The sequence below is a fragment of the Chaetodon auriga genome, chromosome 7 (assembly GCF_051107435.1).
Source record: "Chaetodon auriga isolate fChaAug3 chromosome 7, fChaAug3.hap1, whole genome shotgun sequence".
In the NCBI taxonomy this organism is placed as follows: domain Eukaryota; kingdom Metazoa; phylum Chordata; class Actinopteri; order Chaetodontiformes; family Chaetodontidae; genus Chaetodon; species Chaetodon auriga.
The window spans coordinates 18696992-18722007 of record NC_135080.1 but is presented as its reverse complement, the minus strand read 5'-3'; the positions used below and the strand labels follow the sequence as shown (position 1 = coordinate 18722007).

At 43.2% G+C, this 25016-nt stretch overlaps 1 protein-coding gene across 6 annotated transcripts in view; it reads right to left on the bottom strand.

The window, feature by feature from the left end:
* Positions 1-11426, bottom strand: part of fli1 (Fli-1 proto-oncogene, ETS transcription factor) — a 32144-nt gene extending 20718 nt beyond the window's left edge. For 2 of the 6 annotated variants that reach the window (XM_076735636.1, XM_076735637.1), the window contains exons 1-2: positions 11325-11426; positions 9389-9500 (exon numbers count right to left, since the gene is read on the bottom strand). In XM_076735636.1, the coding sequence (XP_076591751.1) occupies positions 9389-9454 (66 nt within the window). In that variant the 5' untranslated portion in view covers positions 9455-9500; positions 11325-11426. Of the gene's footprint in view, positions 1-4976; positions 5107-9388; positions 9501-11324 lie in introns of those variants that run through there. The other 4 variants (XM_076735638.1, XM_076735639.1, XM_076735641.1 and 1 more) reach the window with 2 other exon arrangements.
* Positions 11427-25016: the final 13590 nt, after the last annotated feature.

The following is a 25016-nucleotide window of genomic DNA, read 5'->3' as shown; positions in this document are numbered from 1 at the left end:
AGAGATCTAGACGAGAATATCGACACCACTCTTAAGTCTGTCAACTGTAATATAAGACTACAGCCAGCAGCTGGTTAGCTTAGCGTAGCAGAAAGCCGGCACACAGGGGGAAACTGCTAGCCATGCTACAGCCAACACACATTACACATTATAGCTCTTATTTTTCCTTTCAAACACTGAAGGTGTAAGCGACAAGGTTTTCCATGGGGTTATGTGCTGTTTTTTGGATGCACACAGTGACTTCTTGGAGTCTCTGCTGGTTGCTTGGCACATAACTTTGCACTTGTTTGTCCGTATTCAAGAAATTAGACATAATGTGTTAATGAAAGAGTTTAGAGGTGCTGGCAGGTGTTTTATTTTACTTTCGGACAGAGCCAGGCTAGCTGTTTGGCCCTGCTTCTTTATGCTATGCTAAGCTAACCATCTCCTGGCTGTAGTTTCAAGTTTAACAGACAGATATGAGAGTGGCATCAATCTTCTCATCTCACTCTCTGCAAGAAAGAGAAGAGGCGCATTCCCCGACATGTCACACTGTTTCAAGTGGGACGATGTAGTGTTGTCATAAGAATGATAAGCTTACACTCGCAGCTCGCAACTCGCAACTCATTTGACGCTACCCAGAAACTTGTGATGTCAAATTTTCAATCTCTTGTGTATTTTTGTTTACAGCAATTATGTGCAGTTATTGGTCATATCGCAGTCTGGCATCCTAAGTCGTTTGTGTTTACACTGCACGTTGCAACTGTAGCTTCCTGTTGATGTTAGGATGACAATCATGCCCACAGTGGAGTAAAACAGAGTTGGAAGCTTGGGCGCTGCTATCATATTGGTTTACTGACATCAGCCATTATCCATCAATACATACAGCTGTTCTACCAGTACGAACCTGTTGCTTCACAAATAAAGCAAACCAAAAAAAAAATCTTCTCAAATTCTCACATTTAGCCGACTTTATGAGCTGACAATTTGACAATTCTGGGTTTTGTAATCATTTCCTATTGCTCATTAGCTGGACCCAAAAAAATCCCTTGTCATGGCCTGATGTGCCTGTCTTGTCTGAGCATTGGGCCTCCCTCCACAGCTGAAGACTCAACAGAAGCAGGGGGGGTCAAGATACGCTGACCCCTCTGCTGTGGCTCAGCTGGAGCAATGTGAGTTTATTAAAGAAAACAAACGTGGAAACTCGGGGATGGCCAAGATATTACGTGGCTTCCAACATGTTCCTGGTTGGAATTGCAGCACAGATTATGCATATGATGGCTCACATTATAACATGCAGATATCACTGCTTAGTGTTTGAAGAGAGTCGGCCAGCGTCACCATCTCAGACCTGTGCCAGACAGCTTTTGGCTGGCACAGAATGTGGATATTGCTTAACAGTAACTTAATGAGTGATGTCTTGTTATGATTGCTCCATTCATCATTGTTAAAAACAATCAAACAAACAAATGCAAAAAACAATAAGTCAGAAAATCAAGTGAAATCGTTACAGTCATATGCTTCTGCTAAGGATTAAGCTCGGGTCTGATGCACATCTGGATCTGATAGGATCTGATGGCACAGCTTAGACCGAGACGTGTCTAATTCCCAAGGACTGAATTATTTCATTCCAAAATGCCACATATCTGCCTCAGGGGGAAAATGCTACTTGATATTCATTGATCAATATTTCCAGCATGCAGCTGTTTGCATTCTCTAAAATGTTACTTTTATTAAAACAAAATCCTCATGATCTCATATAACTGCAGTATCATTCCATTCTAAGACATTTCATGCAAGCAGTAAGTTTTCACTTATCCCTGTTTTGATGATAAATATTTCTTTTCGTAGCAAACGTTTTCGTCGGCACAACTAGAGGTATGAATGACAACGTGCGTGTGTTACGTATAAATACACCAAAACTGTAAAATACAGCATGCTAAAATTTAGTTTTTGTTATAGCTGTGTTATACATTCTAAACACAAACAAAATGGTGACTTTACTTTGAACTGATGTGAAGAAAAAGGTAATGCTGAACATTTCCAGTAAATCTGAGTACTCAAACAAGAAACATGAACAAGACTAAATTCTTTTGTAAATGATTATGTCTGATACGTCACCACTACAATCGATCTAATATTTGGACCATATACTTTGATACTGATTGGCAGCCATCAGTGCTTTTCTAATTATTAAAGTTGAAATAATTCAAATTAATATTTGAAACCATCACAGGTATTTTGCATTAAAACTGATCTGATAAAAGTCAGGTGAAGCTTTCACTCTGTACAATTTTTTATCTCAAGTCATGGCGACCTTTGCACTGAAAAGGGTTCAAACATGTAATTGCACTATAGTGCCCTCTGTTGTAATGCCACAGACCCTCTGCTGGCTCTTTTTACAGAAGTAAAAATAAAGTTTTAATCATCTTTTGTAAATACGCTGGAATAAAAGGCACCTGTTTTCTGTTTTAACAAAGTGGTCAAGTGGATTAACAAGTCAAATTCTGTCTCAAACAACAGAGAAATCTCAGGTGTTATATTTAATTTTTCTTTGCACACAGTCAGAAACAGCTGGGCCTATGCCACATATCAAATATAAAACTGTTGGAGACTACTTTGATATAATACTTCTCTTCAGGGTAATGGGCAGATAAAAAAAAAAAAAAAAAAACTGAACCTCTCCATCTTATTTAACCATCTTGCCAGAATTAGATTTTCCAGTGATTTCATCAGTGGATCCATCATAGTCTGAACCCTGGCAGTAGGTCTTACTATCTGAGCAGAGCACACCAGCTCGCCTGTGGATGATAAAGCGTAGAAGAGTGAGGGAATGTCTCATTGCAGCTCGATAAGGACTTGGTCAACTATTGTGACTGTTGCATGTTGTATTAACAGTGACATATCAGCCTGTGCAATTGAAACCATGATTGGCAAGTGCTCCTATCGAGACTGCAGAGTTTTTAAAAATAGAAGCACACCATGCTCATGAAGAGAAGCTGAAAGGATGACAGACCGGTGCCAGACCAGTGCCTATGTTTTCTTTCCAGTATCTGTGGGTAACACACACATACTGCGGGTAAGAGCCACAGGCGGTTACACTCAGACTTCTGTCTGTCTCACAATGTCCACAGATAATTCTTCAATGGCTGTGTGCCACTCTTAAACATTTCAGATTAATTTCTCCGAAGGATCATATCTGAACAAAATAAAAAAAAAATAAAGTCTGTGCAGGCTCTGGATCTAAATAGATAAATAAATGAATAATTGTGTGCTCAGCAACGTTTTTCCAAAAACATTAATAACATCTGAATTCTATTTTTGCAATATATCTTTCTGCAGTGCCACAGCCAAAGGGGAAAAAACATCAAATAAATCATGGCTCAGCTGTTAAACTGCAGGCCCCATTATAAGCATTGTGTGAGTGTGACACCTGCTGGGAGCCACCTCTGTTCTGTTTACATGCAGCCAAGTCTATCTCTCCAAATGCGTCACGACGCGTCTGGAGTAGACTGGATATATGCAATAGCTCCACATCCAGACTGCACGTGTGATTGTTTGACGTCCACACACATAGCCATCTAGCAGGAGCCACCCAGGGGGGGCATTCCTGCCTTTTGTTTAAGGAGGAAGAGGAAACCTGTCAGGAAAAGATTGTGTAGAACAGGAAGCTCTCATGGCTAGAGAGCCCTTCCTTTCTTTTAGCGAGCATGAATGCAGCCAGCAGACAGTCATTTATACCCAAGGATTCAATTATGATTACATTAATTGTCAAAACTTCTTGCTTTGTTACAAACGTCCAGGCTGAGACGTTCACGTCCTCCTGCAGCACGGCATTCACCCCCGATACATAATAAAACAATCAGAGCGGCTGTGAGCGGTGAATGACGGGATTTAATGCAGCCTGACATTTTTGTCTGGCCAACGTTTACACTCTCCCAAAACTCACACCACACCCAGCCGCCACAAACCCGCTACTTTAAATTTCCAAAAGAAAACAAGTCGCACTACTTTACAGCAACGACACGAGTAAACTCAAATGCTGCATTCTTCCGAGTTTACACTTGTTAACCGGAGGACACAGACTGAACGCGACGCGGGGTGAACTAATCGGGACTTGCCATTCAACATCTGGTGGCTGCAGTCATAATGCATCTGGAATTTGACTGTCGGGGGCCAGTAGCCAATGTTAATGTAGACCAGCGCTCTTACTAGCAACATACCATTTCAAAATACTTGTGTAACTATATAAGGAGCAAGCCAAGGTATCATTGTGAAGCCTTGTGGTTTTTTAGTGTTGCAAACTGAGCAGTTACCGCATGAAGTTACCAAATGACAGCTTTCCTTTGACAAAACTCTCTGTGCGGCGGAGGGAGAGAAGTTACAAAAATCAAAAGCAACAAAGACAGAAAGATTATTTCTTGTGTAAATACCAAACCATCACAGTTTTTTTGACCCACGACAGGATCTTCGGACCGAGCCGGGCGATGTGCCACACCGCTGTTGCGCAGCTCGACACATCGTATCCAGCGGTACATCCAGTCATGGCTATTGCTCAATCCCCGCTGCCCAGACTAAACCAAATCGCTGGGCTGTTGGATTACTTATACCTATATGAAAGTACAGTCTACAGCGTGTTGTCTGAAACAAATAGCCACTCCTTTCTGCCTTTCCAGACGTGCGTAATTGTGCGCTTGGTCCCCAAAATCCAAAGCGTGATTCTGAATTAGCCTTGAATCCACACCGTAGCGTATCCTCACAACCGGACAGCTTAATGAAAAAGGAAAGTGGATACTTTCAAAGAAAGAAGAAAAAGAGGGAAATCTGGTTACCGCTTTCAAACCGAGTGAAAAAAGCCGCTCATCGTCGTCAGATTGGAGGTCCCAGCTCACAGACCGACACAGAGGGGCATTTCAACCCATTGCTTAAAAAAAGGAGGCGCAACTCCGACAAAAGCAGTCTCCCACAAACTCATACACCCCGTTCTCCACCCTTACCTTAATAGTTCCGTCCATTTTGCGCAATTTTCAGCGGACCCCGACAATATCCCAAACATGACACGCTCCTGAATTAATTCCAGCCCCCGGTATGTGGCGGAGAGAAAGAGACACTTTTACCGGATTGAGTTTTTTCTTTCCTCTAAATTTGGGAAGTGAAGTCACCACTGTTGAGAAGGTTGAGAAGGAAGCTGTGTGTCACCGAAAGCCCTGCCTTCAAAAAAGCAGGATACTGTCCCAGAGAGATAAGCAGGGAAAACAATTGAGTGTTCGCTCCGCTGTTATGTTTTTCTGCTCGGAAATATTTACAGGATGACTGCCTGCGTTGTGCACAGCCATTGCTGTGTAGATTACTGCAGAATAGGGTTGTGTGTTTTTGCTTTCCCAGTAATGCCACAGATGGTGTGGAAGGGGTTGCTATTTATCCGACTTCTGAATTATTTCTGCACACATTTAAATAAGGTTTTCGGGAATGAGCTTTACTGTCGCAGGACAGTCTAAGTTATGTGATCCCATGTTTTAGAGCGCGTATGGTTCACGCCTACACTTCAGGCTTACATCTGGCCATGCCTCCATCCCTCTGTAAATCAGCCTATTCTCTGTTATATATTTCATAGTGAAAGTGATACGTTAAAATAAAGTTGATCTGAAACCTGAACACCTATGACAGGAGCTGTTGCAACCTTGTGTCTTTTTTGTCCTTTCTGGGGGGTTACGGTTCCCTGTGATGCTTCTGTGAAGTTTTCCTGAGACACCATTAATAAAATCCAAGCATTCAGCTCCTAACCGCACTATAATCTGAGGGTCTGCTCTACACGTGTGCGTCTGCTGTTCGGCACAGGGCTGAATGGCTGAGAGGCAGCCTGCTTTGACAACAGCGCACTTGAGAAAAGGACACAGTTGTCGATTATTATTATTATTATAGGCCTAACCATATTGAGTTTGCTATTGCTATTCAATGGTTTATCCCGACTCGGCTGAGTTTAAAAAAGAAATCCCCTAATCCCCACCCCCACATAGTTTTTTTTTTTCTTTTTTTTTTCGCTTTTCGTCTGCCCTATGAAATTGCCCTCATCAATTCAAGCATAATTTTCGTGCAGATGCTAGACATGGAGCCAGCTCTGAACGTGACCAGACCAATAACACTGCAAGAAACGTCAATTTTCACAAATTTATTGCCGCACTCAGCATTTCAGTCTTATTTTGATTTAAAGACGAATACAATACATAACATACAACTAACAAGTAGGCTATTTAGATCTGGAGACTTGAAGGAAATCCACCCAAAACCCAGAATCAACTACTTTAATGGTTTCATGGATTTTTAGAAATGCCTTAGAAGCCTACTTTGGATAAATACCAGTTACTCCACCAGTACTATTAAGAAAATCACATTACTTTACTGGAGACCTAAGTGAATGTAACTCATTATACCGCCAGTTTTTATATTTTTAACAGCATAATGCGCTTTAGTCGAAATGATGCTGATGAATATTTTTTGCAGTGTTAGGCTTCAGCCTCGGGGAGCGGCCTCAGACTGGCCAAACAGAGACTGCGCCGCCGCAACGACTGACAGCAGGGCCGGCCTGTCTGCTCTCGACTTGGGGGTCTGGTGGGGCTGAGGGCCCCCCACCCTTGGGACCACCACATCTGGATCCTGCTAAGGGTCAAGGCTTCTCCTGCCTGAGGCCAGTTCAGACTCGTGTAATTAAGGGAGACACCTTGTTTAACTCTTCAGTGACTGGTTTGGTTTTTCTCTTTTTTTACGCAGATATTCGCATTTTTTTGCAGGCACTATTGATAAAATGACAAATTAAATAGGCACGACCTGAAATTGATGATTCAACATGCAGGGCTTTATGACCAGTGATAAACACATCTCTTTAAACAGCCCTTTCTTTCAGTGTAACACTATGATGTGCTTCTTTGGATTTATATAATCAGTTTCCATTAAGAAAAAGGTAAGCTTACCCTGCACTCCACTGACAAGCCCAGAACTAGTTTACATTGTGTAAATAATTGAAATGCAGTGACAGGAAACTTAACAGGATGCTTGTCAAACGGCAAAACCCTCATGTTTTCTTGACAGGACTCATTTTCTAATCTAACAACATCTCGCCCGCAGCCTGCCTCAGACATGATCACCACATTAAAATACCTGCCACCCCAGTCTCAGAGCTTATTAGAAAGACTGGGGGTCCAAGACCTACCAAGACCATAATGAATACAGTGGTAACAAACATTTTGGAAGGCCAATAAACAGATGCAAGTTGGTTTACACAGTGAACCACAGAACATCTGGCTTGACGCTGGAACTAGACAGCCAGACATTTCTTCCTTACACCACGAGCCAGTAGCTCCTCTGTCTCTCCGCTGGGGCAACAAGCCAGAGGTGGGCGGACACTATGCAGACTTTATGTTCAGCAGCCTCTCAATTGTTAGGCACATCCTTTCTATCTTAGCTTATATGAAGATCTAAGGTTGTGAGTGCATGGAGAATGTGGTTACAGTCTTACATGAGAGAAAGTGAGCATTAAGATTTTTATTTGTCACACAGGCCTAACAAGTGAAAACAATCTGACAAAGGGGAAATATAAAGAGGGGGAATAAACTTAAGTAGGTTTCTTTAATCAGGCACATTTTTGTTAACAGCGTGTTGAGTAGATTTTTGCTTCATGCCCACAGGTCAAAGTGCGTCCCCTCGTTTTCTGCTCGGGTGCTTTGCTTATAAAACAACATTTGTATAGTGCAGTCTATGAAACACACGAGGTACCTCGTTTGATCAGTCCAGAGGTGGGAAATTTCCTATCCAGCACTGAACGTTGTGAGAAACCTTTCGGCGGAGTGTTATTCCAACGAAGAAATAGTCCGAGTCAACATGAGCCTGCTAAGTTTGCTGTTTATCAGGCTGCAGACTTGTATTCACATCATTCCTCCTGTCGTGCTAAAAGACAGCCCGAGTCAAAATACTGAGGGCAAAAAAGTGGAGTCTGCAGCACATATAAGCACGAACTGTCTGGCCCCTCGCTCTAGGCCATAATTAATTTGAGATTTATTTTTATTGGAGAGTTTCAGTCTCGCCTGGCCTTAACCAAACAAAACCAAATGCTGGGCCGTGGATTCGCTTGAATGGGGAATATTTCTTTAAAATTTGTATTGAGGCGTGCCACATTCTGACCAATATCCACCTCAGTATCAGGGCAGTTCTGTGAGAGAAGCACTTGCACGCAAGAAACACACGCGAACCCTTCAGGACAATAAGAAAAAAAAAAAAAAAAAAAACATTATTGGAATCAGAAGAAACAGAAATAATCTATGGTGCACTGGTTCCACAGCAAAGAAGCGGCGAAACTGACGCAACTCCTACACAAACCTGTATCCCCCTCACTGGCCTGCTGTACGGGAGCAAACAGAATCATTTAAAAGCACATTTTCCCCTGAAACATTCCGCGCTATTCAACTCTTTCACAACAAGTTCTGAGCCACGAGTCTCTCTGCTGTGGCACAAACGCTGTGGCTGGATGAAAAGAGCCCTTATTCAAAGGGGAAATAAGTCTTCAAAACATTAACAAGTCGCCCTTGGAAAAATACCTTGATTATGAAGATATTACCGTAGCTCGCCTCTGCACAATGGCCCATTTTAATGAGGCACAATCCGGCCAGTCACCCTCTGCAGATTATTATGATGGATGTGAGCAAACGTCATGCAGCCTCAATAACTAACTGATACAACTGTGAGAAAAGCGTTGAACTTGACGTTATGTGGGCATTACACAGTCATATATGATTGTATATTAAAATTAAAAAGAGAGAGGGAGAGGGAGGGAGGGAGAGATAGAGAGAGAGAGAAATATTTAATGGTTCCACTGCCTCAGATATGTAGCAGTTGCAGGCATTCACGCTGCGCCATGTGAGTCGCGACGCAGTTTTTATGTGAAAACCAGATGTGCGCTGTTTGCTTTTATTTACATTCTCTGGACGGTGTGGTCGAGAGAGAGAGAGAGAGAGAGAGAGAGAGAGAGAGAGAGAGAGAGAGAGAGAGAGAGAGAGATTCATGACGTCAAACATGATAATGAGCCATAACAGCAAGCAGCTACAGGTGTTGAAAGTATAATGCTGCAAAAATATTTTCAACAAGTCCGTTTTTTTACTCATCTCATGTGAAATCAGCAGAAAACACACTGTAAACATTCAGTTCTACTTCATTCATGCAAATAACTGGAGCTATATATTTCTGGTTTAGTGATTGTTTCGGAGTAAGACTGAATTATTGCATTGTAGATTTAAAATAAGGAGAGGTATGGTTGAACATCACAGCTGAAGTAAAGAAAGAAAGAAAGAAAGAAAGAAAGAAAGAAAGAAAGAAAGAAAGAAAGAAAGGAGCCCAGTTTGCCCTCCAACATTAGGCCTACCTGATCGAAGAGACGGTGATGTCTTACCTTGACGTAAGACGACGTGTCAGGAACAGTTTGAAACATGTCTACTTGACAGACAGGCCCAAGGGTTCTCACTGTCCAATGGGCCCTGAGAAAAGAAAATTAATTATTATTATTATTATTATTTAGTTTTTAACCTGATGCTTTATGTATTGTTTTCGCGATTACCTGAAATTTAGCTCAAGTTTCAAGTTTCACAAATAGATTTTCCTGCTGTCATCCAGACATCGCTTACACGACATGACAGCGACGAGCTGCACAGCAAACATTCACAAAGTACCGGGGGTTCTTGTGAAAGTCCACATAGGGCGAGAGGGTGGGTTACCACTTCCATCAAAATAAAGGGAAAGTCAAATTTGCGTAATGGCCCCCCTGCAGCCTCTGTCTGACTGCAAACATAATCCTTTGATTCATTCATAGAGACCCCTTTTTTTTTTCTCTGGAGCGGTCAGAGGTATTAGATACGGGTAGGTTTTAATCACCGCTGTCCGTACATTTAACAACACCAACAGATGTAAATTACACCACTAACCTACTGGTAACATGGATGAATTACTCCAAGTCGCCCAATAGGAGCTGGGCAGCTAGAAGAAGAGGGCCCCATCCCAACCCCCATCACGTTTTCCCCTAAAGCTCACCACATATTGAAACACTTTTCGCTTTAATAAGTGCAGCTTACAAAGTCTAGGGTGAAAGGGCACTTAGAGGACGGTGTCTTTAGCCCTTCCCTCCCTGCGCAATTATCAGGAAGGCAGTGGCATAACCCATCACAAATGGCTGTTATATAGACTGTCTGATAAACCAAATGATCGTATATGGACCTCTATATTGGCATTCAGGACGCACCGTTAAAGTTGAACAGACAGGGCCATACAGGGGGACGTCATTCTCGCGTTCAGTAGCATGTGCGCTCTGACCTGTCACGATTACAAATACACAACCACCGACTCTGCACTTTAGCATAATTAGTGGTGGGTGCAGATCGATCGCGGGCCTTGGTGATCTGGCAGAGAAATTCCAACAAAAACAAAAACAAAAAAAAGAAAGAAAGAAAAATGAAACACAAAAAACAAACATTTCTCTCTCCCTTTGTTTTTACAGCGCAATTTCACGTTTCTGCTGCAGGTTTTTTTTTTTTTTTTTTTTTTTTTTTTTTTTGTTAGAATTCCTGTCCCATGATAAATTAGCCAAGGAAGGGGGGCTTATATAAATGAACGTGGCATGGTTTGAATACTTGTAGGGGACCAATGTTTTTTTTTTTTTTTTTTTTTTTTTTCTGAGTGTCTTCTCGGCTCCTGCAGGCAAACGCAGGGCTCGCCTCATAAAGTTCCCCAAATGCATCCAATTTCTACGCGGTAAAAAAGAGCATAGGATACCGCATCTGCAGCCAATTAGGCGGAGGAGGACTGGTGAATAACGGCGTGAACCTCCCTCCGAGACAGCCCCGTGGGCCGGCACCCCTCTAGTGTTACATTTTAAGCATCTTACCTTGCTGTTATCCATCATAAACGTGAGCCAACTGATTTTCAGCTAATATGCATTCCATTTTTTTTTTCTTAGACTCGCCTAAAGTGAGACCTCGAAGCAGAGAGCTAGCAAGAAATTGACCAAAAAGTTCAGTATTTTTCGATTGCGAAACTCCTGTTTAACGCAGAGCTTGAATAAGGTAAAGCTTTGAACGACAAGTCGGATGGAGTAAGACACAAACATCAACAGAAAGGTTGAGACAAAGCCATCTTTTTTTTTTTCATCGATTGACGTGCAATCTGCTGCTTTTTAACAATGTGGGCATCAATAAAAGCAATACAACAAGCGGAAAGGATTGTCCTCCTGCATGCACACCTTCGCTGCACAGTTCGCCTGAGCAGAACCTGCGCGAGCGACGAATCACTTTGTTATTTTTCTCACTCACCTGTCGTTTCTCTGTAGGTCACTTGATCTTTTTTTTTTCTCTCTCTCGATCGAATCACTCCTCCGCCAATTTTAAATAATTAGTCCCGTGCAGGCAAAGCCGTTTCCCACTGATAATGACAGTGAGTTATTTGGAAAGGGGCTGAAAAGGAGCGCCGGGTGTATGAATGGAAATGTTGCTGAGATGGGAAATCCGCGACCAATGAGCAGCGAGAGACAGCCTCCCCTCGCCTGCCGTGAGAGGCAACTGAACCATGAAATCAGGGAAAAGCAGTGAGAGAAAGAGCGCAGTAAATCTGCTTTATAAAGCCTTTCGGTGAGGGAAAGAGGAGAAAAATGTAAAATCTACATTTTGACTTTGTGTCATTCACGCACATCACCGCGAAACAACAGCCATCAATGAAACTGTCATTGTTTGCTCTCACCTGCAAACTTTCCCCCAGCAGATTAAGTGGCGCGCAAAGTGCGTTCATAGATGATTTTTAGACAGCATTATGACTCCAGAACATTTGTTCTGATCTGACACATTTTGCTGAATAAAATATTCACAAGGATCAAGCTTGATGTGGGATATTTTAGGAAAACTTCTTGATTCTCAAACTCTGCAAAAGCAAGCCATCTTATTATGAACACATTCAGAATATAACTGACTTTAAATGAGATGAATAAGCCGCATCTAGTCTGCAGATATTCATTCATGCTCCTGCCTGTCCTCATGGTGACAGGTCCCGTAGGAATACACCAGCAGCACGAGTTCCTCTGCAGCGGGTCTGTCTTTTCCTGCTCAGTTGACCCCTCTCACTTCACTAACTTCATTTCCTTTCACATTGCTGCCCTCGACTTCGACCAAGAGTCCCCCAAAGGATGTGGGCCAATTCACGGCGAGGAAAGTCGCCCAACCATAGCATTTTATAGCCTCATCAAGGTCGCAATTTCACGCAGGGCAGAAGTGGAACAGTCGCCTGTGACTGTTTGCATTGGAGAGCTGAGATGAGGCTGAGATGTGGGACCTGCTGCTGTCATTTAGGCCTATTGCATGTGCTCATTGCAACAAGCATCCATCATAGGAATATGCATTTGTCTCGCTCGTAATTACTGTGAAACGTGGTGATTTCTGCCATGTAGTGAAGTCATGAGACAACTCTCTTAAAAAAAAAAAAAAATAAGGGAAAAAGTCTGTAAATGTTTGGAAGAAGCAAAATAACGACACTTCATTATGTAAAACAATCACTTTTAAAAACAGTCCTAAGACGCAATATTATACCGACTCACTTCAATGGTTTTTATTTTTACAGTGTCGGGGTCATCTGGTAAAAAGGTCGTCTTTCATCATTGGCTAGACCCTCTGTTTGTTGCACCGTTTCCTAATGCAATGATTAAAAACAACAACATTGATAATAGTGTTCCCAGCACGAAACAATGGGCGGAAATCCCAACATCCGTTTTACTGAAAAATGGCATTCATGCGCATGCTGTGTTCCCTTCCTGAGGATACAGTAGAAGAAGTTTTCTAACACATTTGAACAGCAACTATTAAATCCCCCCCCCCAAAAAGTAAAGAAAAAGGAATACATTATGTGGGGACTATGGTGTACTAAGCTGATATTAATATTAATAAAGGTAGATGCATTAGCTGTTTAAATGGGACACAGGGCAAAGCTAAGTGTGCACATTTAACCAAAAACTTTTTGATAGGAACCTTAATGTCCAACGTCTCTTAACAGAACTCTCTCTAAAACGTGCTATCAGCATTGGAGCATCTGGATATCTTTCAAAATGACGTCCAAGGTCTATACTAGACCTCCTTATTGGCACTCCTTTAATCTCAGACAGCAGAAGGCCTAATGACATTTCAAATAGCTCCATGATAGTTACAAGAGGCTGTGCTGTGATAGTCTAAACCTTCTGATGCTGTTTGTTAGGTCGTATGTGGTAATACTTTTTCTTGTGTTTTTTTTAAAGCAGTTAAAACAAACAAAAAAAAAAAACATATTAGCAAATGATTCAGGTCTGTCTGGTTGTTTCATCAAGTCTTGCACCATGCAGGACTTCTTGTTTTTGCCATGGACATTAAATGTGGAATGTGGGGTGATTATGCCTCTAGTGGATGGCTCACACAAGACTGTCTCAGTTATCATTCAGGATTATTTAGCATGTACGCTTTTACATTGTTGCAAACAGAATCTCCCTCTGCACTTTTACAGCAAGCCTAATCTTTCTGTGCAGCAAAGCCAAACAATCTGCCATCAACAGTTTCCCATATGCAGTCCACAGCCAGTCTTTCCTCACTTGCATGTTAACATTTCAGAACTCGTTCTCTTGGGATTCCACCAAAACCACTTGTATTCAAGATGATGTGGGCAACCTACAGACATCTGCGATTACATCGCCTAGAGTAAATGAAGCTCCTTACTCTGAACTGTAATGAGTTATTTATTTAGTTGAAGGGGCTACCAAGAGATGATCTGGAGATGGCGATCGGTTCCATTCCAGCCTCTTTTTTTTCTTTCACTCCTCAGGGAGAGAGAAAATGGCAGTGTGGCACCAGGGAGGGCAGGGCAGAATATCACATCTTTTCATGCAGGGTTACAGGGAGTCATGGGCCAGACATGGAATAACATGTAAGCACAGGGCTCATGTTCACAAAAGTGGAAGTTTTGTCTCCTTTATAATTGGGTAACTTTTATGTCCTGAATTACACGTTGAAAGATTTTAGAGGCCTAATCAACAAACAGATGATGCATTTCATTGTCCTCCAGTTGAAACAGCTGCGACTCCTCTTGCAGTTGACTAGCAAACTGTAATGTTGTCTAAGCTGCACCTTCTTTTGTTGCAAGAAAAAGATTAGAAAATAGCTAAAAGTTGCGTTGGTTCACCTTCACAAGACACTAAAACAACCCAACTTACACACAGAACAAGTACAGAACAACCTATCAAAACTCCTCTGCCTGTCCATTGAAAATAGCTCACACGGAGTGTGGACAGCAGCCCACTTGTCTGTGTGTGTGTGTGTGTGCGCGCGCGTGCGTGTGTGTGGTGATAATTAGCAAGGGGAAGTATTAAATTAAAGCAAGGCAGTCCTTTTATGAGGCAAGCATTTATGAAGGTAATAGCATCCCTATAAATTAACGACCTCCCAATGCCTCCTGATGAGTTGCCACTCATCAGGTCCAGAGCAAAACCACTGATACATCCACCATGTGACCTCATCCGCTCAGAGTCGGTATTCTTGCCTCCGGGGGTTATGCAGAGATGAGAGCTTGGGAGAGTGGAAGGACATGTGGTGTCGAGACAAAATGCATGTTATCATTACACACAATATGTTCTGGTATGTACTTAATCAAAAGAAAGGAGGCTGCAGTTGGGTCAGTGTCTACTGTGCGTCTATGATTAAATGCAACTGCAGTGTGTCCATATAATTACTTTTCACAACACCACAAAATGCTGTGAATGTCTGAGGGTACATGGATTTCCCAGACCACTTATCTTATGTGAATTCAGCTGTTAAGTGTGGACACACCCTGCCTCTAGTCCAGACTGGGTATGGGAAACAAGGTGCTCACTTTACAGTTTAAATCAATCTTGGTTGCCAGGGGGGAGTCATCCCTACATGAACAACATGAGGCTGAAATAAAGCCCCTGAAAATGACTGCTCCTGTGGAAAAAAGCAGGGCGAGCGAGAGCAGGAGGAAAGCAGTGCCATTTAGAAAGCCTAAATCATCCCCTGAACTATAAATCCACTGACCGCTCATCATTCAGCAGCATTTTAAAAAGCCCTTAAAGAAAAACACAGAGTGAAATGAATATGCTGTCACCTCTCATTTGGGTCTGGCCCGCTGGCTCAATAAGAAAAGTGTTGTTCCCTGGAAGGCTGCTGGCCTGAGCTGAGCTCTCAGGTTTAGGGTTTACCCCTGTCCCGCATTCTCAAGGCTTTTACTTTGAGGCCCGCGTCTCTCTTTCCTCCCCCACATCCCCCCAGACATGTCTGACAGGCTGAACCCGATGTGGGCTGCTCACCAGACTACAAAAATCATTCATCTGTGCCTTCAGACGGTCAAATCTGGATCTAATAAAGGGAGCTTGCCTATTGATCCTATTCATGGGGAGAGCCACTGCCAACTGTCACCACTGGAGGGCTCTCTGGCTCAAGCTAGAAGCTGCAGGCTCATTGAAGACGTTGGTACCTTTTTGTTCAGAGTGGGAAACAATATGAATATGCGGTGAAGATTGTTGTTATTATTTCTTTTTGTGTAAGCAAAGATTCATCATTAAAAATTAAAATGCATCTTTATAAAATTTGTATTAAGTATTATCTGTAAGACAGCATACTGTAGAGTAATACAACCTCAAGAGACTGACATCTGCAAGATAGCCAAAGAGGTTTGTTTCCAATTCTGCACAGTTTGAAGCTTTAAAAAAGGGCCTTGTGAGGTTACTGAGGCCAAGGACAACAACACACACGTACCCTTTTCACCTGCAGCACAAACAAACATATGAAACAGGAAACACAGGCTGCCGTGCACTGACGCAGCGCCTGCCACATGAGGGCAGGACATTGTTTTTCTTTTTAACAGTCAAGTGAAGCACAATGAAAGTACAGGCCGCAAAACAAGAAACATCCTCACACGAGCGCGCAAGGCTAGGCAGGCATCTCAGAATGAAAGAGGACAGGGACAGCGAGAAGGAGAGTGAGTCACAGTCACTTTTTGGGTTGTGTTTATGTGTGGGTGAGGGCACTACCCCAAACGCCTAGGCAAACCACAGCATTCCACGACGGGTCTTAAAGAGACAGAGCGACGCTGTCATCATGGGTATTTGGGGAGCAAAGCGTTAACATATGGTGAGGGCTATTTGAAAAGGCTGATGAAACGCAAAGAAGCCGGTAGGCGACCATGCCAGCTCTCTGACGGTCTTTTGATAGAAGCTCAAACAGCATGTCAGGTTGTGTTTTAGAGAAAATAAGGGTTAGAGTTTTTTGCATTCATTTGGCAAAGTGACAGCAGCTGATAAAATAACCAAAAAACATTGAAATTTCATGTCAGCCACTTTTATTCAAAGCCAAGCAGGCCTTTGGTTTTTGGTTTGTGACTTGCTGCTGCTAAAATGATAGTTTAAGATGTCCTGTATCTGCAGTGCAGATATCCAGAGATAGAGGGCAGAGTTGAGCTACGAAACAAATGTAATCTCAGTCAGTTACAAACCTTTGAGTAGACCTGTGCTGAGAAGTTAAGAATTCAGGGTTGTTATCGCTACCGTGTAGATTCCTGAACCCTTTGGCAAGTTAAACAAAATAATATGTTTCCTATGAACTATGAAGTGTGCTGATCTCTCTGGGCCTTAGTGGTTCTTATATGAGATTTTTCTGGTATATAGTTTTAGCCAGTATTCTCTCCAACATATCAAACATCAACAAGTGACAAGTGTACAAAACCAGAGCTGGATTTACAACTCACAATCAATATTTTACCACCGTTGTCTCGGGATTTAATGATATACAGTATTGTGTGTGCACTTTAGGTTGTTTTTAGGATGTTCCCTCTGCATAATGCAAGGCTTGGTAACACACCACATTGTGAGGTGCCATACTGAAAGCATCCTCCGGTATGCAGGCTGAATGGTGACAGGCCCAGACTGCATGTAGAGGGAGAAATAAAAGCTCACTGCTAGGAAGAGAGAGAACAAAGACGAGAAAGAGAATGAGAAAACGAGAGAACTGTGTAGGTGTGATGAGGGAGGTGAGAGCCTGCTGTTGTGTTGACAATGGGGTGAGAGGGTGAGGCTAGGGTATGGGGGAAAAAGAAAGTGTGTTGGTAAGGGCTTCAGTGGAGGAAAAAGAGGATGCAGAAAAGGAAATGAAATAGAGGTTCGGGGCAAAAAGAGAAATAGCCTGTTTCCTCCCTGAAAGTCCATGGCACAAGCTGAACTTAACATCCTTAAACCATCAACCTCGCTCTAAAAATAACCCAGTTTCTGCACAGTAAGAGGTGGGAGTGGGAGTAGGGGTGAGAGAGGTGTGGGTGAGTGGGGGCGGCTGGCGGTTGGAAATGGGAATCAGAGCACGAGACTGGGAGTGAAAAGTTGGAGAGAAACAAAGAAACACCATCATGCCAGACACTGGTGATGAGAGATGGGCCAGCGATTGCGTGAGAGAGAGATAGAGAGTGGGAGTAAAACTGTGAAAGTGGAGGAAAGGGAACCCCAACCTCAACTCCAGAAACATGACTGTCACAGTACTTTCACTTGACAAACACCTTTAGTTTTAGTAAATGTCATTCTCTTGTCTTGAACACTGAATCAATGAGGAAAGGCTTGATGTGCACCTGCTGACTGACTTGGGAATTATAAGCAATTCGATGCAGGTAGCAAGTACATTTACTACATTACATTTATCTGACGCATCAGCTATAATGCCTCCTGACTGGCTCCATCAGTCAATGGACAGCACCACAGTTCAACGTTCTAGACCCAGTTGAAGGGACATGTTTTGCAACGCCATCAGATGCACCTTTGCATACTGTACAGGTGAAACAAACCCTTCAAAGTGTAGTCTATGAAGTGAGTGGTCAGAGGCCATACAAGCACAATCAAGAATTATATTTGTAGTCAGACAGAGAAACACAGACTGGACACACGAGAAAAATGCCATATGGCGTTCCTACCAAGTAATTCAATGCTGTGACAATCAAAGATTTCCACCCTCTTCCCAGAGTCACACCGGATGCTCTGCCTGGTTCTCCACAATGGACCTTCAACGTGGTTATTGGCAAGTTAAGCTGGATGAGACAGACCGTGAAAAATATAGTGGGGACTTTTTTACTATAAACTCATGCCAGTGGAACTCACCAGCACTCCAGCCAGATGCCAACGCTTAATGGAGATGGTACTCCATGGCCTCTCATGGAAAACCTGCCTAGTCTATTAGGATAATGTCCACATTTACAGCTGCCCTCTCTGCTAACATCTCCAGCACCTGGAAGAACTCCCATCCAGATTTCAGGCAAGCGGCCTCAAGCTAAATCCATCAAAATGCTGTCTCATCTAAGATCAGGTTCCATTTTTGGGCCACGCTGTATCCAAAAATGGCTTGTTCAACCCAGCAACAGAAGTCAGAGCATACTCAGGACTTTGTTCATATCACTGCAAGTTCATCAAGTACATTGGACAAAACAGTGTTTCCACTAAATGCACTCATTGACTTTGAGTGTGCCTTTCCAGTGGACTTCTCATTGTCAGGATGCATTCACTTACCTGAAACATGCACACGTGTAAGACCTCCAGTGGCTGCTTTCCCTGATTTCACATTCCCATTCTCCCTCCACATGGATGCTTCATGCTCTGTTATTGGTGCTGTGCTTCCTCAGAAGCAGGGATGGCAGGACAAAGTAACTGCACATGCTAGCTATGTTCTCCCAAAAGCAGAAAGAAAGTGATCAACCTCCAATAGAGTATTCTGAGTTACTGTCTGGGTGGAACAGCATTTTCCACACTGTCTCTACAAGCAGCCATTTGTTATTGCCACAGACTACAAACCTCTCCTGGCTCTCACAAAAAAAGTGAACTATTTCCACCTTTTCATGGTTAAATATTTTCATCTGCACCTTTAAAACAGTTCCAATAACTGGTTAAAGTAAATTACAAAAATCTGCTGAATCTACCTAGCGGTTTTCCTCACATTTACCTCAGTTGAAGTCTACCTTGATTTTGATTGGTCATTTCAGGCACATGGGAGTTAGGAACAAGGAAATGTTGTTGTAAAGCTGATAAACGTTGGAAGACAGTAAAGAGCTGCTAAAGAAAGTCATCCATCTCCATCCTACCTCTTTTGTCCCACTGTCTATATCAGACCCACTTGTTGGCTAGATTTCCCATAAACGGGCAAAGTTACACAGCTGCCAATGGCATTTAAGTACTGATTTATAGCAAGTGAAATCATGCCGTTAGATATACTACAGATGAGAGGCAATTTTTTGTAAGGAAAAATGGTAAATATACAATGGCTTGACAATGGTTTAAATAGATACAGGAGATAGAAGTTATACAAGAAGCTACCAATAAATGTCCACTAACTTCCAGTCATAGTGCAAATACAGTCTTGTAGAAAGGTTAAGTCATCCTTCCTGGGGAGAAAGACGCATTTTGTTGGTCACATGCAGGAATTATTTTAGAATCTTCTTGAGGTGTAGCCTCCAATTGGTTGGTAAGTAAACCAATACAGAAAACAGTTAATATATATTTTATTCAGTTTTATTCCAACTTATTGCCACCCACCTGTCACCTGTGTTGGCTGAAAAGACAAAGCATGAAAGGTATTTTCAAATATTGCTTGACCTGGGGCTGGTGGTAGGGAGACCATGTTGAAATTGCAATATGTAAGACAGGGAAGCAGACCAGACACAGGACACAAGACAGACTCTGTTGAAAACTAGTCACTGACAAGCAGCTCCTTCTTCCCTCTCATCACCCTGATAAGCCCTCCTCTACAGCCTGAACCACACACCTCATCACAGGCTGGATGGACTGAACGAAGCCGACAGGTCTACTAGCGGCACTGATGTCGTTATCAGTGTGAACACAACAGGGATGTAGTGCAGCTAATGATGCCTCCTTCTCACACTGACCAGGTCAGTATTTCCAAAATATTGAAACAGAGCTCAACCAGGACTGAGCACATAAGGTGAACCACTTAATGAACTGTAACCATCTCAGCTTGTGTGTGAATTGGTTAACACTGTGGAGCCACCTAAAGGAAGAAAAGGAGTGACATCATATTTAACTCTTCAGTGAGTTAACCGGCTGTGGAGAGTGAAAAAGACTTGAAAAGATTTCTTCATCTTTACTTTGTCCACACCAAGCAGTTGTCACTCGCGTCCCTAGTTGGCGCCCTTGAGTCACAAATCTTACCCCTCATCGTGTAAGTTTCCATTTTTCTGACTGCTATTGACGCTTATTTCTGGCATGTTCCCTCCGCCGCCCTGTCTTACTCTCTCCCCATCCGTCTCACTGATTGCTCTCCCTGTACATGCCTCCCAGGCCTGCTTCTCCACCTCTCCCCTCTTCCTCCAGCCTTCTCTCACTTCTCTAATGAGAGTGTGTGTTACACAGGCATTCAGAAAACCTCCTCTGCTAATTACATGACAAGCATCTCGTTCTGGGACACTAATGAAGAGGAATACCGAGCGGTAGACGCCACTGAAGTGGTGGTGTGTATGTGTGTGTGTGTGATTGGTGGTGGGGGGGTCAAGCTGGCCACTGGGTGGGGTGTTTGTGTGTATGTTCGAGTGCATGCGTGTGCATTCAGGGGGAGTATTCTGGCGCCAGTCCAGCAGCTTATCAACCGGGGCATGATGGACTCAGCATCTCGCTCCCTCCCTCCCTCCTCGTCTTGCTTTATCCTTTCATCTTACTACACTCTCATCTTTCTTATTCTCACAAAAGATTGGCATAAAGCATCATTTGGCCAAGCAAAGTTAACTTTACGCTCATTAAAGATGGTCAAAGGTTTGGAAAGGAAACTTATTCTCTCAGTCTTTGAAGTGCGTATGATGTAAAATGTATGTAAATCCATGATCCGTCACTGTTCGCTGTCCTGCTCGCTGTGCTGGCTTTAAAAATGTGCAGCGTTTGTTTCAGAGGCAGAATCAGTCAGTCATGGACATGCCATTAATAAACACAACAATGACTGACAAGAGCGACAGTATATGCACACACATAGCCTTTAGATAAACCCACACACTGAGGAGACCGAAAAGACAAGGGAGCGAGGGCGACCTAGGCAGAAATCCAGCAACTCAGCATGTGGTTTGGAGGAACTCGTTCTGTCAAGAGGCACACTCGGACAGAAGATCGCTGTCCCGTACCATCCCTTGTGAAACGCTTGAGAAACACAAACCATCTGGAGGCTATAGTGCACACTCTCGACCCATCAAATATTGAGGATGTTTGTCTGACTTACAGGGCCTATTTAGGACTGTTTGGACAACTTGGCTGAGGGATTGGTGCTTTAATTAAAGATAATATCAAGAGCTAATATTGCCCCCAAGACCTTTGCCTCACAGTCAACAGTGCAACAAAGTCACGGTTCTGTGGGTGAGGGTGAGAGTCTTAACCACAAATACTTCTGAATGAATCTAGTCAGGCCTGACACAAAGGCTTCTCCATGTTCTTTATTTCTCTGAGGTTACTGCCCCATATCCCCCTACTTTCTCTCTGCTGATGCCAATAGCACGCAGGCTTTTTCAGGCCCAAGCCCACCGCGGTGATGGCATATTGATACTGTCATAAAATATTACATCCTCACTTTATTCATTAGAACTGGGCTTTAATCTAAAAATACCATGGGCAGGGAATAAAACAGAGTTTTCAGCAGCAGAAAGATTAGGCCTGTGATTCTCTCACTGAGCACCACAGCTCGGAAACACTGAGGCCCAAAATAGATGTTCTTCTTATAAAGGGCTCCTTCTTTGTAGTCGGCATACAGCAACAACATCTGCAGGGCAGTTTCTATGGGGGGAACAGATTCGGGCAGGCTATCAAAGAGAGAGGCGATCTCCTGTGAGAAGTGGTGGGCGGAGGACTTCCATATTCTTTTTCTTTTTTTTTTTCCTCTTTCCCTCTATCTCTCGCTTCCAAAAATCTGTAGCAATCAGGACGATGCTAATAAAAGACCATTAATATCACCTGTCAGAGCTATCTTTGGAAGATCCAAAATGAGAAAATGAGACAAAAGGATTCGCAGTCTGGAGCGTCTTACCAAGGGGAACCAGTGGAGGACAGACAGCAGTGTGATTTGCTGTGCTGATTTAAATAAAGCATTTGGATGACAGAAATCCATCATTGTCCCAAGATAAAGACAACACAGGGGCTGCTGGACAGTCCCGTTTATTATCAGTGACGTTTCACCCGCAAAACATTGGGCTTTCTTAGCCGGAACATCAGGTTTGTGGAATCTATATCTCAAAGCTCGAATGCTCGTTTCGGTCAGACTCACAGCACACTATCCCCTGAAATTATTTATCTTTTGGTCTTAAAGATCTTCCAGTTATTCCCAATGGGTCTTGAATTCAGCAATGCACTCTATGGTGGGATCGCCACTTCTGAACAGATGGTAAGGATAAGAATGTGACCCCTTATGTGCCTCCATCTTTCAAGGTAGAGAATGAACCTGTCACGAAAACGTTCTGTCAGTGCTTCAGAGTTGAAGTTATACGGTCAAGATTTTTACCTCCAGGTGGTTTCAGGTGAGGAATGTGGCATTGAACACTGTCAAATCTGAAAAGAAAAAAGTCTGGAGGAGCATTATTTTAAAGATTCCAGATATGAGGTAGACATGGACTTGTATCGGTTAAATTCACAGCTGATGCAGGCGCGATAGCACTGTAAGACTTTAGTAAGCGAATGATGATGAAAGCCATAAACCCCTGCAGGTCTTTTGACTGATGGCTTTTACTGGCGGTGACGGCAAGGCGTTCACTGTCCGTTAAATACAAAACATGAGCACAGCCAGCATATATATGGAGGCTCTGATCGGAAAAAGGTGGCACCGTAATAGTGAGGCGAAATGCAAGGGGGCAGCGTGATGATAGTGGCTTCATGCGGAGCAGAAGTGTATCGAGGGCCTCGCCTTTGAACCGGTGAGTCAGCTAATTGAAACAGCATTGCAGGGGCATCGGTGGAAGATCTGGATTGCATTCATCCTCACTTTTATTCAATTTGGTCTCATCGCAGGGGCGAGTCCTGTGCTTTTCTCTCCACATGGCAATAAGTCATACCCTCGCCTTTTGCCCTCGACGTGTTGCCCATCTGTGTCCCCTGGGGGCCCTGAGGCGCTGAGGCCCACAGAAAGCTGAGGGATTCAGACGAGGTCTTGAGAAAATGCAGGCTCCCTGCCACTGAGCCCCTTATGGTACTTCTTCACGCCTCTCACCTTGGACTTGACCCCACCCTTCAGCTCTTCACACACACACACACACACACACACACACACACACACACACACACACATACACACAACACACACACACACACACACACACACACACACATCAACTGCCCTCACCCCCCCACAACACACACACACACACACACACACACACACACACACACACACACACCTCCTTCCCAAGACTTTTAAGATTTACTGTTAAGAGCAGTGGCTGTCAGGAAGTTTGAACCGTGCACTTTCTAATTCAAACAAATGCTGCACTGGGGGTCACGGAATTATCATGGAGTCACAAGGTGTTTCAGATGACTCGCAAGTGTTGAGTGTTAAGCTGATAGAGAGAGAGAGAGAGAGAGAGAGAGAGAGAGAGAGAGAGAGAGAGAGAGAGAGACTGCACTCTATGCTGTTAGGTAGCAATGGAGGGGAAAGCTTGTGACCTTGCAGCATGGAAATAAATAAATAAATAAATAAAGCGATAAATGAGCAAATAGATAACGCCTCTCACTCTTACGTGGTTATCACTAACCTCTATCAGAGCAGGTGGATGTAGATCTTGTGTTGTACTGGGGGAACTTCTCATTTCGCAGAAGACTGGTCTACGTTCCTGTCATAGCTTTAATCAGCATCCCACTGTTGTTGGCCGGGCTTAGGAGGTGCGAGGTGGAAGAAGATATGATAGTCAGTGATGTACGGGCAATAAATATTCAAGAAGCACATGCTTCTCAGGTGCATTCTGGCAAAACCAGAGACAAATTGATTTGACAGTGACGGTCCCTTAAATGGTTTTGGTCTCGTTTGATGCCAGATGTTAGAGGTTCACCATGCAGGACAATACAAGTGTATGCAGAAGATGTTTACCAGCAAATGTATTTGGATATGGATTAACACAAATGTCCAAAAATGGCAAATTGGTGTTTCTAAGCAAACCTCTGCCTGCCTACACGTACAAATGTTTATTTCTTTCTCTTTTTTTTCCCCAGATGACAGCATCACAGGAAGATCAGCCATTGTCACTGTCATCACACCTCCTCTCCATGTGATATTTTCCTGCCTCCATCCTGCTGTTTTCCCACGTAAGATTCTTGGCTTTCTGTGAGAGAAAAGCAAACAAACAAATAAATAAACCAGCTTCATTCAGATGTAGTTTCATTTCAAATTTCAATTTGATTGAAACGTTACCCCAAAACAAGGAGAGAATACAGATGTGGGTTTATGGAATGAGTCTAAAATGACACATCGCTGTCAACCTCTTTGTTAAACCCCCCCTGCAAAGCACTAAAGAGACTTCCTAGCTGACTTGGATAAATATACTTCACCCACAGGATTTTGGAATATTGCACTAAAGTGGGTATTAGAGGGATAATAGACTGGAAAAGTTAGGTCACAACATATTGGCCACCACAGGTTCTCTGCAAGTTTACACCTGTGCTGTGGCTGCATGTGAAGTCCAAAGACCACATACAGAGGAAGGCAGAATTTGGAGGGGATCACCGTATGATTGAGGGAGGGACTAAAAGTGAGCATAATATTCCTTCCTCTGTGGGACTCGCTGCGAGCAGGTACAGCATCTCTGCAGTCCACCGCTCAGCTGTCACACTCAGCTGCCCAGCGCTTCCAGCGTACAGGAAACTTCTCACGCCACAGTCGGTAAGTGCAAAGTTTTATTGTACCAAAAATTAGCCAGAAATCAACTGATAGGATGAGAGGAAGTGTGATACTCTCGGTGCTCGGCGCTGCTTTGATGCATCAGGGTGA